Source organism: Leuciscus leuciscus, assembly GCF_965113295.1.
Source record: "Leuciscus leuciscus genome assembly, chromosome: 3".
Lineage (NCBI taxonomy): Eukaryota > Metazoa > Chordata > Actinopteri > Cypriniformes > Leuciscidae > Leuciscus > Leuciscus leuciscus.
In genome coordinates, this window is record NC_138727.1 from 55,905,242 (window position 1) to 55,920,027 (window position 14,786).

The following is a 14,786-nucleotide window of genomic DNA, read 5'->3' on the forward strand; positions in this document are numbered from 1 at the left end:
CGGATTTCGCAAGTGTGACCAAACGGAGGGCTGCAGCACGTAGAAGGGAAGCAAAAAAGACTGGTGGGGGTATCAACTCCGTTCCTCCTCTGACTGCAGAGGAAGAGATAGTTTTGGCCATCCTGGGGCCTGAGGCCTTGGAAGGGATCCCTGGAGGCATAGATGCATGTGCGTCAACCAGGCCTTTGAATTCAAAGCTGAGCCCTGGAACATCAGGCCCCCTCCACCCTGGCCCTGGAACATCAGGCCCCCTCCACCCTGCCCCTGGAACATCAGAACCCCTTCCACCTGCCCCTGGAACATCAGAACCCCTTCCACCTGCCCCTGGAACATCAGGCCCCCTCCACCCTGCCCCTGGAACATCAGAACCCCTTCCACCTGCCCCTGGAACATCAGAACCCCTTCCACCTGCCCCTGGAACATCAGAACCCCTTCCACCTGCCCCTGGAACATCAGAACCCCTTCCACCTGCCCCTGGAACATCAGCAATGAGTCCTGGTCTTGGGCTATTGCTCCCTTCTTCTGACTCCCCTCAGTCTGAGGCCTCCTCATGTGCTGGGCAACGTCGTTCTGGCATTCCAGAAACCCAGCCATTAATCTCCCGCCAAAGGAGAAACAGGGGACGTTGTGGCTGCAGTGAGAAGCTGCTTCAGTCGGAGAAGAAGAAGATATCTGAACTCCAGGGAATCAGGAGAGAACTGAGAGCCCTGAAGGAGCAGCAAGACCAACATCATCAGGAGGTTATGGCCTATAGGAGGGCTAAATTGGAACTCCTGCAACAACAAGCCAGCAAGCCCTCTTTAACCATGTTTCTACCAACCGACAGTAAGTGAAAATTGTGTTATTTACTCAGTATGGAAAGTCAAATCATGTGTGGATGACAGCCATGTAATCTTTTGTTCTTTTTTTTTTCAGATCCACAGATGTAACCCTCTTTTTTTCTTTTTTTTTTTTGGCTACATTGTTGGCCATCATGCCTCCCTTCTGGCAAATGGGGCTCTGGTGAAGCTATGTGATGCATGACATTCAATTTGTTTTTCAGTGAGTTAAAAACCTTTTGAGTTAAAAACCTTCACCAGTTGAACTGAAATACAAATAAAAAATGTTATGGCCAAATATACTCTTTTGTAATATGTATTTCAAGTGCTTTTCTAATACACTGGGCATTCAGTTTAATATGAGGAAAAGAGCATACTATTGTGACTTGACTCAAAGTAGTGTATTAATGCCATATAAAAATGCAGGCATTACTGAGTGAAGCTGAAGCATGTGTACCATGCCATGTCATCCTTTATTAAATACCTGAATAATGTGACCAAGCCTGATAATGAAACATATGGAATGGAACTTTTATTTTGAAGTGGTGAGCCACCATCACATAAACCATAAAGTAAATTAAAAATTTGTTAATTCACAACATTAATATCATCAATGACAATATAAGCCAAACATAACACAAAACACTCTTAAGTGCTTTCTTTAGAGAAGAATGAAAAATATGAAATAACAGAATGACAACAGCCTATTTTAGATGGTAGAAGATGGGAATAATTAATTGTAGTAATTAAATTAATTTAGAATGATTATTAGCTAAGGTGTTTCTATTAACTGAAAAGCAGGTGTACTAATGCCTCTCCTAATAAAACAGTGTGTATGTGTGTTTCAAGTGCTCAATAATGGCAGCTTTACAAAGATTCTTACAGCTGGAGCACAGAAGGCGACTGAGAAGTCAATCAGTTTATATAAATGCCCACATAAGGACAAATTTTACCCCTCTTGACTCACTATCTGATGATGCAATTTTAAGAAAATTCCGTCTTCCAAGGACCAAGATCCTTGAATTATTTCAGATAGTGAAACCACACCTTCAGAGGGCAACAAGAAGAAACTACGCCTTAAGTCCAGAGGTGCAGTTGTTAGCTACACTGCGTTATTTTGCTGTTGGAAGTTTTATGGAGGTGGTGGGTGATGGCCTGGGGCTCAGCAAGTCTTCAGTCAGCAAAACTGTGACAACAGTAACACCTTTGCTATTACAGCTGATGAAGAGCATGCTGGTTTTCCCCAAAACTCCTGAGGAAATACAGCTGGCCAATCAACAATTCTATGATTCTATGACAACATTCCCAGAGTGATTGGCATCATTGATGGCACCCTAATCCCAGTATTAAGCCCTAAGGTAAATGAGCCCTTGTACATTTGCAGGAAGGGCTATCCAGCCATTAATGTTCAAGTAGTGTGTGATCACCAGGGAATGTTCACTGACATTGTGGCAAAATGGCCTGGAAGCACACATGACTCTTTTGCATGGGCCAATTCTGCAATTTGCCAGATGGCTGAAGAAGGTGGCTTTGGTGATAGCTGGCTCCTGGGAGACAGTGGATATCCTCTTCGCCCCTACCTCTTAACACCTGTGCAGCATCCAGCCACCATTGCAGAGGAAATGTTTAATCAGGCCCATGGAAGGACACGCTCTATAGTGGAGAGGACTATAGGACTGTGGAAACAACGTTTTCGCTGCATCAGCAAGTCCAGTGGTGGCCTGAAGCTAAACCCCACCAAAAGCTGTTCTGTTATTGTGGTTACTGCAATTCTCCACAACATTGCAGTCAGGAAAAATGTCCAGCTTCCTGAGGAGGAAGTTGGTGCTGTTGGAGCCGATGGTGAGGAAGATGCTGTTTCTGATGATGATGATGATGATCCTTTGAACCCACATCAAGGCAGAATGCATCCTGCAGGAGCAGAAGTCAGATAACTTTTAATTCAGAATATGTTTGGATGGTAGGCTAATATTTTACAGTTTGGATACTGTGTTTTCTATTATTTGTTTAATTTAATCTGACATAACTTGTGTTAATAAATAATGTTGTTTATTTGCCTATGTTTCCCCCCAGCAGACTTCACATAAATACTTTTGCAAACAATAAATATGTAGGCCTGTTTGTTTCTTATAACGCCATGAGAATATTATATTCTACTACACAAAACTGCTTATTTATAAAATTTTACTTCATTCTTTTACTATATATAAAAAATACTGTGGTTTGAGTGTGTAATATTTTAAATAGCCTATGTTATCGTATGTAAATTAGCCTACGTTTCCATATGTTGCGTATGTGTAGGCTACAGTACAGATACAATTTAATATTTAAGGGTAAACCCCTAAAATAATTTTTGTAAAATATTGTTATATGACTATTTGTCTTTGGGAATTTAACAAAGCTACTCACTTGCACACTCACCGTTTCTTCGCACAAACGAAACCAAGACTGCGTCCCAACCGGCATTAATAATCCTTTCGGAGGGCACTTCGAAGGGAGAATAATTGCAATTGTCACTCTATTATATCGTTTCAAATCATTTGTAATGAAGAAATCAAATTGTGTAAAACCTGAGCACCTCGACTTTAAGTCATCCAAATCACTTAAAGTGAATGGTGAACGCTTCGAAAGAAATAGGCTATAGGGTCGATAGCTCTGAATAGAACACATCCCAGCTGCTGCGAAATCAATGACGTCGACACAACAAACTAACAAGGAACTATGCTTCTAACGACAGCTGTCGTTCCAACCACACAAGTTTGCGATGCTGTTTGCGAACGTTCGTTGGAACGATGGTTTCGGGAAACACCAAATCGTTGAACTATGCTGATAACGACGGAACTTGCGACCATAGTTGGCTAACGATGCTTTTGGGAAATGCACCCCAGGTTAGGTTCACAGAGTAAGTTACCATGGTAACTGACTCTGAGTATAAGTTACCTCTCTTTCAGAAACAGGCTTGACTTACTCTGCTTTCTCAGGTTTAACATACCTCCCATTCTGAAGCAGAAAACCCAGAGTTTCCCTCATTTCAGGGTTAACATACTCAGAGTTTTCACTTAACCTCCTTTCTGAAACAGGCCCCTGGTGAGGGAACAACTTAAGAAGGAACACAAACGAGGATATCTGATCACACACAGCTGACACATATGATAACGGTAACCAAGGAGACAAACAAGTGGTGGGAATCTGAAAAAAAGACACATGACAAATGAAAACAAACTGAAAGTCACACACTGAAACACACTGAACATACTGTGACAACTGATTGTTGAAGTGTATGACATTTTGAGGCTAAGTGCTGCTACACAACAATATTCTCCCACACACAACATAACAATACAGAGACTGTTATAATGCTGAAATGTATCGTTTATGCCGAAAACATAAAAATCCAAGTCAAACTGTCCAACTAACGCACACACTGATCACCATAACGGTGAACAAATATTTTCATTAAAACATCAACAACTAAATCTCTGTTAATTCTCAATAGGAACTTCTGTAGACGTCTGACAGAAATAAAGTCAGTCTGGTTAGTAATAGGTGAAGCTGGTAATGCTGGAGTTGTTTAATCCTCCTCTGCTGAGATCTTCACAGATTTAATGTCTTCTTATCTCTTCAGTTGATCATCTAAGGCTGTGTCTGAAGTCAGTTGTAGTTCTTGTGTTTCTGCTCGTCTCTTTTTCTGTTCTCTTCTTTCCTTCAGTGATTCTGCTTGTTAACAGGCTTATTAAGGCTGAGATGACTCCATATTTAATATACACAGATTTTGTGGCTCAGATAAGGTCCAGTTCTGGTTTATTTCTTTGCTCTTGGCTGACATGTGGCATTGCTATGGCCTGCTTGAGGCCCAGATCTGGCAAACAGGAGCGGTCCGCCCAAGGGCCGTCATTCCACACTGCATGTGGGCCAGATCATCTTGGGCCGACACAATGTTGTAATATGGGTGGGTTAATTATCTCGTTAACTGCAGTTGCTTCAGTGTTACTTTTTACACTCTGTTAGGGAAACAAATGACATATACATCAGTTCAGTTTGTTTCTGTGCTCCACCCTTCAGCACACGTTAAACCTGTTTAAATAAATCTGAAGTGTTATTTATAGACATGAATGACACTTCAGTTGTTTTTGTTGTGTTTGAAGAACAGGTTTAACGGCAGGACATTCATTGTGTGGTTTTAAACCTGCGTTGCACCTGTTGAGCTCCAACTGAACAAACCAATGAACAGAGAGAGAGAATCATCACTGAAGAGACACTGAAGAAAATGGAAAAACTATGATAAATGAATAAATAAAAAATAGATTAATAATAAAGTAATAGATTAATAATAAATTACTAACTTTGATTGCTTGAACTTCTTTTTACACCTAAACGATGAAAAAAAAAAAAAAAATATATATATATATATATATATATATATATATATATATATATATATATTGGGGCCTTTGTGGGTTTGGAACGACATGAGGGTGAATAAATGATGACAGAATATAAATTTTTGGGTGAACTAATATTAAGCCTATACATTTAGTTAGCATTTAGCCTACAAATGTGGATGGAATAGCCTACTTTTGTATCCATCATTTAAAATTACATTCTAAAATTCATTGATCAGCAACAACATTAACATTATTTTTGGAGACAGAGTACTTTTTTTTTTTCTTTTTTCTTTTTGAACATTGTAAAGCATGTTCATATTCGTTAAATGTGAAATAAATGTTCTTGATGTTATGCCCGGTACACATTGTATGGATTTATTTCATTGTATCAGACTAAAATTCAATAGGAGTCATCATCATATAGTCTATATACATGTCGTACTCAAGTTTATTAGATCCATGTCATACAGTGTGAATTGTAATGATATAGGGATTACTCCCTATTTGGGTCTGTTCTTTGTCCCTTCTTTTTCCTCTTGTGGATTAAATAAAGTTTGTTTTCAGATATTCTTGATATATGCATCTGTACTCAGCATTGGTAGAAAATATATTTACGTACAATTATTTTGAAATACGGGTGAAAAACACGTGCAACACAATAATTATTTACTGTAAAAAACGAAATTTTGATCAATACGTTATATGACACATGTTTTACATTGCTTTAACCCATCCAAATAAATTAAGCAATTTTCAATTATAATTTTTATAAGATATTCAAGATTCAACTCAATTTTAAGTCAGTTAAATGCAATTTAAGTTGAAATGACTTAAACATCCAAATTGATTAAAAATATAAGGCAGCAACTTTTTTTTTTTACAGTGTTCCATTTATTTACTTTTTCTAAAAAAAATTCTATACAGTTTGTTCTGTATAGTATTCCTGCACTCATTTCTGTGTTTTCTTTTTTTTAGTGTCAGAGTTTTAGTTCTACAAAACATTTCACAGACTGAAAACAAGTGCACTGTTTAAAAGGATAAAAGGCTACACATATTATAAATGATGAAAATGAAAAAGGCCTTCATATAAATGCTTCAAAATATTAAATGCTGAATATGAGTCCACATATATGTTGATTAAACCCTAAGATTAAAAAATTACATAAGATACATTTCAATTGTATCGCTAATCATCCACATGGGCCATTAGTGCTTGGACCCCTCTGATTGACAATATATATTTTTTTTTATTAGATTGAATACATAAATTGCAAAAAATTCATAATTTTTTGGGGTGAAAGTAAATAGACTCCAGCGCCCGCTGCTGCTCCCAGCAGAACTGCACCTCCTGCTCCTCCTATCAATGCTGCTTGTTGTGCAGTAAATGCATCTTCTCCTATCAACGCTATTGTTTCTGCTGTTACTCCTACTAATACTCCTGCTACTGTTCCTCCTAACCATCCTACCGCTGCTCCTAAAATTACTCCAATAAGCCATATTAAGTGTAGAAGATCTTTCTGAGCCACTGCATAGTCCTGCTCAGTGTATCTCCTGTATCCATTCTTCCTCCTCAGTTTGTTGATCTCCCTCAGAAGCTCAGTGACTTGAAATCGATCTTCTTTTGTGTTGTTAAAAACATGATAACCTCCTGAACACTGATTAACATATGACCGTAGTGTTTGACATTTATTCAGGTATTTCTCTACTGGCCCGTGTAACTGATCTCCGTGAGTAAAGAGCACTATTGTGTGATTTGAGAACTTTGCTCCAAAATAATCCCAGATCCATCTCACTACTTTACTGTCACTCGTTGTGAAAGTCTCACCCAGTTTGAACACCAGGAGAAACACATCAACACTATGAAGTGTAAGCATTCTCTCTATTTGAGTTTGAGCGTCTGTGAAGTTCACTGATGTATTAGAGAGTCCTACAGTGTCTACCACTGTGATTGTTTGTCCACCCAGCTCTGTTTGTGCTGATTCACAGGTTCTGGTCACAGGCATAGGAGAAAAATCATCTTCAAATGGGTTTCTAGCTCTGCTCAGGATGGTGTTTCCTGACGAACTCTTTCCTGATCCAGTCGAGCCCAACAGCATAATATTCACTTTTGACACTGTAAATAAGATAACAGACAAACAGATGGATGGATTTAGTTGGGCTCTTGACTCCTGTTAAACTTTTTTTTTTTTTTTTTTTTACGTTAGCAATAGTACTTTACTAATGCTGGGTACACACCACAAGATAATTGGGCTTATTTTGGGCCGATTTCTCCCCTTCCGACAATCCTAGGTAATTTTCTGATTATCTTGATGGTTCTGCATATTATCTTATCAGATTCTCATGTGGTGTGAGGTGTGTTAAGAGTGACTGGACCTGCTCAGAAGAACGTCGGAGCCGTTGAATATTTACGATCAGAAAGGACAAACACGCGCACGCTCTGGAGATTATCACGTGAAGCGAAACAATATCCAATCAGAAAGCAAGCTGAGAGAAGACGGAAGCATAACAAACACAGTTTAATTAGGCAATTTCAAAGAGAATACGATTTTTTTTTTTTCAAGAGAGACCTGAGAACAAACAACATTTATAGAAAACTTAGTTGTGTGATTTCCTGACGATTACTCACCTCCTGCTCACTCTGTAACATGTACATACCATGTTCCCGCCGTCTCCAAGACTTCACCCAAACCATCGTGAATTTTCTGTCAACATCATTCCAAACACTATCATCGCAATTTCTTCCTGCCTATCATCTGCCATGCTTATTCTGAAGACTCGAGAGATTTTGCGAGATTTCCTGTGCTCACAGTCGGGACTCTGGTTGGAAATCTGTTGTGTGTGCTGTCTTTGTCACATCATGGCACACCACACACACTATAGGAGCAAAACGGTTAAATCTAGGATTTTTTTTTGTCCTCATGTTTGTGGTCTCTCACATTTTGAAAATCTTATAAGCTATTAAAAATCTTTTGGTGTGGCCCCAGCATAATGTTTTACTGTTATAGAAAGAGATTGATAGACAAAACAGATAAGCTGAAGTTAAATATTTATAACACAGCATTTAGACACAAACACTATACAAACCTCAAAGATATGGTGCATGACAATCAACACAATATTCAGATAAACATCACAAAACAAGCTGCTAATGTCACAAAAAACGCAAAAATAAAAGTAAATAGTAAGAATTAAAAAAAGCCCGATAATAATTTCATAATTTATTAGAAATTAAGAAAAATAAGTCAGTTAGTTGTTGTGTTTCTGCTCATCTCTTTATTCTTGATTCTTTTTCCTTGAGGTCACGTTACACGACAATGATGTACAAAAATCGGAAAAGTTTTGCCTTTGTGTTTTTTGTTTATAGACGGCAACATTGCCAATATGATCCCATTCACACAGATCCGCAAAATAGATGCTGCCAGGCCAGTAGGTGGCGATGTCACTTTGTAAAAAAAACAAAACAAACAATAGACTGATGTAATACACATGCACATGACCTCAACGCTTTCACAAATTCACATTTTTGTTTGCACTTTGAAAGCCATTTTTCGCAATGTTTGTGTAAATGAACGGCCAAAACGCATACAAGTTTTCTATTTTGCGTTCTGAAAACGGTGTCGTAAAAACAGCCTCTCAGTGATTCTGCTTGATAATGCAGAATTTTAAATAGCAAAGGCATTTGCGCCCCTTTTGTGCGCCCATGGGCTGCTGGTCTGAGAACCAGGTGTGTTCAGGTGCATTGATGGCGTGTTGCTATTTTGAGGAACTGAAACAGACTGAGCCATTGACCAACTGAAACCTGTTCTAAAGTCAATGGTGCAGTATTTATCTTTTTTGTTATTTAAAGAGTGTGTTAGTAATATAAGCCTATAGGCGGGTCCACAACACAGTACACTCTGCTTATTAAACACACAGGGAGGCGCAGCAGCACACAAACATGCCACATATTTGAAATAAAAGGATTACAATTTCAAAGATTATTATTGTGTACATAAAGATATGGTGGAATCCGGCTTGTCCCGTAGATGGTCTGCTGTTTTCTCCTCTCTGGAGAAGCGTTCGGTCTTTCTGCTTGCAAATTCCGACATGTACACAGTGAATCCGCCATGGCACTAGTGCAACTGGTATTTAAAGGGAATGGGAGATGAGACTCTGATTGGTTTAACGCACGTAAAGCCTAAAACACACCCATTACTCATTAAGAAAAAAGGACAACCCTTTAAGACCATGTGCCTGGCGCGCCGACCATTTTACCCGGCTTTAAACTAGCAAAAGTGGATTCGGACACGCCCTAAGTGAACTTGCACCGTGCGCTTTAGACCATGTGCTTAGATCCTTAAAATAGGGCCCTGAGTGTGAATTAGAAACACTGAGCGGTGTTCATTTAACACACTTGGGGGTTTGCTTTTAAACTGTTAAAATCATTATGATCTTGGTAACATTTTACAATAAGGTTCATTTGTTTACATTAGTTAACTACATTAGTTAACATGAACTAATAATGATCTGCACTTATTAATCTTAGTTAATATTAATTTCAGAATTTACTAATAGGCTACGTTATTAAAAACAAAGGTTGTATTTGTAACATTAGTTGTAATGCAATGTGAACATAACATGAACAAACAATGAACAGCTGTATTTTTATGAACTAACATTAACAAAGATAAATAAATACTGCAACAAATGTATTACTCATTGTTAGTTCATGCCGCATTGCAAATTTGCATGATCTTGTATTGAGCTATAATGATCTGTTGCTTTTATAGTGAAGCATGATATGCAACATTTAGTGGGCAAGGTTAAACATTAACCTTTACCACTACATGTAATGTAACTTGACTATAGCAACCCACTGCTCATCTTCACTTGTTAGCCATAAATAAAAATGCATTTACTGTTTTGTAATGCAGTATTGTTAGAGAAGTCAGCTAAGTATGACTTAACGCCACAACTTAATCACGATTGTTAATATTTTAAATGAATATCGCTGTGTATCACAACGCACAGACCCTAAAACTAATTTATTATCATATAAAGTCACAAATACACTCTACAGTCATTATTGTATTACTGTTGTCACTAACCCACAGCATAGTCTAATATAAGTATTCCAATCCATATATATCGAATTCATTTAAATGTAAGTAAATAAAGTTTGACTGGCTCTATTTTAAAATGACGATTTGGAATTAAGAATTATCAACGGAGACTTGGGCTGTTTAAAGTTTCACTTTGACTCGACACGTATAGTTCTAAGAACACTTTGTGTTGCAAATGACGCAAACAAAATTCATCCGTCAATGAGAACGCAAATGTGTAGAAATGAAACGTACACGATGTCTTGATGTCAGGTGACTTGCGGGTATAAGCGGAATCATTTTGACGCGCCGTTGAATTAATGAAAACATATTGAAACCCGAATTATAAAGGCTTCACCTCATCACGGCCCTTCGTTCATTATTCCTTGAATAAAATAGTCTACTATAAGTTTCGTTTTGGCATTTAATTTTAATAAGGGTAGCCTATGTTATAAATTTGAACTCACTTACCTTCCATGCTTTTTCTTCTGCTGTATTTTCTCTCTCTCCGTGTCTCTCTTTTTTCAGTCTGAGAAGGAAACACCTTTGATCGATGACTGAACTATATGACACTGGGCTGGGCTGTGCTTAGCTACTATCACCTGTATTTTTCCTGGAAATAAAGACAAAACTGAATGAATTTAATGTGACAGAAGTTTTCTTGAAACAGCCTAGACTTGTATTTCTTTAACAGTTTGGTTCCATCAAATAGCCTACTAATGAAATTGCATTTGAAACCCTGCATCATTATTAAGGCTGGGTGTCTTTTCAACAATATTACTTTAAAACAGTTGCTCAGCGCTTATGCATTCTATAGTTAAATATAATTATAAAAATCAGTATAAAGCTGTTCATTATGAACAAAATTATGCAATGTTGAAGAAAATAAATTAATATGAGTAGATCACAGATGAAATCAACTGAAGATAAAAGAATAAAATTTTCATTTGAGAAAAGTTAAGAACATACTATTTAAATGTCTCAAATAAATACCAATTTTATTGTTCTCTGACAGCAGTTAATACCATTTGAAAGAATGTATTAACAACAATAAACATGTAAAGCTGATTGAAAATTTGTTTCTATGATCAAACATGAATGCTTGTCTCTCAGAGATGGTATGTGTTTTATTTTTTTTAATTTATTTTTCTTCATTCAACACTTCCCGCCACAAGATGGCACAGTAACAGCAAAAGGGTCACTTAAATCTGAAGAATAACCAGGATCCTGCCTGAATAGCTGGGCAAAACAGCAAAGCCAGAACAATTTATGAAAATTAATAATTAATAATCAAAACAACTGATGTCTAGTCATTAACGGTGATGATAAAGCCATAAAAAGTATAAAGCTGGACAGCTCTGACAGTTCACTGACAGGTCACACTCTTACAACAGCATAATGCATCTAATATGGGTTGATTTATTTGTTCATTTATTTTGCGGAGACAAATATCGTTCTAATTTTTAAAGCTGTGGGTCAAAATTAGAACGATATTTGTCTCCGCAAAATAAATGTGATGACCATTTCTGTTTAACAGATTTCATTAACTAAATCATTTATATAAAATGAAAGAATGAACAAATAAATCAACCCATATTAGATGCATTATGCTGTCTCAACAATGGTGACACTCAAATTAAAAGCTTCATGTCGCAATGCATGCTGGGTTACCACCACAGTACAGAACTCCCAGCATGCATAAATTATGCAGCGGTATTGTCTTATTTTATTTTATTCTTACCATGTGCTTTTATTTCTGTTGTTGTTTTAGATGTTTGTCACCATTGGTGAGGTTCATATGCTGATTCTTGATTATGTGTGTGTTCAAGAGACACAATAACTTTAAAGGTTTTAAGAATATCATATATTTAAAACTCAAATTACATAATTATATCACAACTGAACATCATGCTGTAGAATCAAAAGACCACTACAATCAATAAGGTGAAATCTATAACAACCTCATCTTCATAATTAGAGAATAGACTCTGGTCAAGATCAGTGACTAGATGTTGACAAGGCCAACATCAATACACAACCATCAACACCTGTGTATATTTGTCCTTGGACGAGGACGAGGACGAGGACGGCCAAGGACCGTAATCTCTGATGAGATCCGAGCCACTTTGGTTGATCATGTGGTCAACCATGGTCTAACAATGAGGGAGGCTGGGCAAAGAGTACAGCCAAATTTGAGCAGGTACACTGTGGCATCCATCATCCGGACTTTCCGAAATGAGAATAGGTAAGAAATCTACTCTCACTAGAAAATTGCAGTACTACATATCAATACAGTACTCAATGAGTACAGTAGTACAGTATTGCCTGTGGACTGTTCTGTAGGACTGTAAAAATACTGTAAAGTATGCTTCATGTATATAGGAAATGTATACCTACTTTGTATTTACAGTATTTTACTATTTGTTTGGCAGAACTGAAAGATTACCAACACAAGGCGGTCGGGAACGTGTTCTGTCTCCTGAACAGGAAACTCAAATCATTAACATGGTCCTAGAAAACAACGCCATAACATTACGGCAAATACAAAGAAAGATAATAGAAAACAATGACATATTTCAAAATATTGATAGGGTAAGCTTATCAACACTGGACCGTGTCTTGCGCAGAAATCATCTCAGGATGAAGCAGGTCTACAGGGTGCCATTTGAACGCAATTCAGAAAGAGTCAAAGAATTGCGACATAACTATGTGCAAGTGAGTCCCACAATTGATGCATACTCCCAACACTGTATACAGTAAATTATACATATTTCAATATTGTAATCATAATGATTGTGCTTCACAATAGTGACCACTCCATGTCTATTTCTGATATTGTCATGTGTGTTTCAGAGAGTCCTTGAGCTAGAGGTGGCTGCAGTGGAGCACCAGTTCATCTTCATTGATGAGGTTGGGTTCAACCTCACAAAAAGACGAAAGAGGGGAAGGAATATAATCGGCCAGCGTGCCATTGTTGAAGTCCCTGGCCAGCGCGGAGGGAACATCACAATGTGTGCAGCGATTACCCATCACGGCGTCATCCATCACCATGCTACCCTTGGCCCCTACAACACCGCCCATCTGATCACATTCCTGGACACCCTACACAACACACTCATTCCACCAGATCAGGTAGATGGCCCAGAGCAGCTCAGGTACGTTGTCATTTGGGACAACGTAAGTTTCCACAGGGCTGCTCTGGTTCGTAACTGGTTCACTGCCCACCCACGCTTTTTAGTTGTTTATCTCCCTCCATATTCTCCATTCCTCAATCCTATTGAGGAATTTTTTTCTGCCTGGAGATGGAAAGTTTATGACCGAAATCCACAAACGCGTATACCTCTTCTCCAAGCTATGGAGGACGCATGTGGAGATATAGCAGCTCATGCTTTTCATGGCTGGAATCGCCATGCTAGGCGATATTTCCCCCGCTGCTTGGCCAGGGAAAACATTGCTTGTGATGTGGATGAGGTGCTGTGGCCAGACCGCAACAGAAGAGAGGATGCAGCATAGTGTTTATTTTTATTTTTTTATTACTGTAACTGTATACAGTAAATTCTTCTGTTGTTTTGTATGTAGACCACTGTATGTCCTACTTTGTGTTGGTTGGGATGTACACTGTGTACATTGTTTTTGTGGGAAAAATAAAATATATTCGTTCCCGTGTATTTGTGTGTTCTGAGTATAAAAACAATATTCTCAGATATTTTACAACACACTTACTGTAAGTATGTACTATCTGTAGTAAGTGTAACACTGAACAAAAAAAGGCCTAAATCATTATGATGAATGGAGAAGAAGTGTTTTCCATTCATCATAGTGTTTTACATTGAGCACATCAGTGTTCAAATGGTTCTTATAAATGTCTATTCATATGATGGTTTGTGTGTGTCATTTGAAAACAAAATACCATTTTGAGAATAAATAACATTGTTTTGAATGTAAAGTTTCATTTTGCAGGAGCATTGAGGGGTTTTGCCCATTGTGTGTGTGTTTTTGGATTTGTGTGTAGAGTTTTGAGAATATGAGGCATGCTTTCAGAAAATGTGTGTAAACAATCGAGAAAAACTGTAAAGTAAGATGTGTGTGACCATCATATGACAGTAAGAGCACACACAAACCTTATTCTAATATGGAATTGTATTGGAATGGTAAAGAGTGTTGGGACGTGACAGGAGGGCCTCCACTCAAGGAGACAATATGATGAACAAGTGTAAGAATGTTCCACGTATGGTTGAAATACCATCATTTGCCTAGAAAGATAACATTCTGGGAGTCAAGACTATAAAGGAGAAAGGATGCCCTCCCATCACTGTCACACTCTGTGTCACTCTGTGTGACTGTACGACTGCTGGCCTTTTCTTGCAAGAAAATAAACCTCATCAAAGACTATTGGAAATGTTTGTCTCTTATTCAGTGATAGAATTTTGTTTGCCACCACACCTCCCTGAAGGTTCTCGAGGCGATGGTAAAGCGACTCAAATTTGGCCTTACTCGTAGCC

General features: G+C 38.0%; 1 protein-coding gene and 1 long non-coding RNA gene across 2 annotated transcripts; both read left to right on the forward strand.

Moving 5' to 3' along the window:
* The first annotated feature begins 343 nt into the window (after positions 1–343).
* Positions 344–1,198, forward strand: LOC309493883 (uncharacterized protein). Its single transcript, XM_082163163.1, has 2 exons — positions 344–825; positions 916–1,198. The coding sequence occupies exons 1-2, from the start codon at positions 489–491 to the stop codon at positions 927–929; spliced, it is 351 nt and encodes a 116-aa protein (XP_082019289.1). The 5' UTR covers positions 344–488; the 3' UTR covers positions 930–1,198.
* An 11,173-nt stretch (positions 1,199–12,371) lies between these two features.
* LOC309493979 lies at positions 12,372–13,624 on the forward strand. Its single transcript, XR_014204157.1, has 3 exons — positions 12,372–12,529; positions 12,717–12,999; positions 13,138–13,624. It is a non-coding gene; the product is annotated as an uncharacterized lncRNA (long non-coding RNA).
* The last annotated feature ends 1,162 nt before the right edge of the window (positions 13,625–14,786 follow it).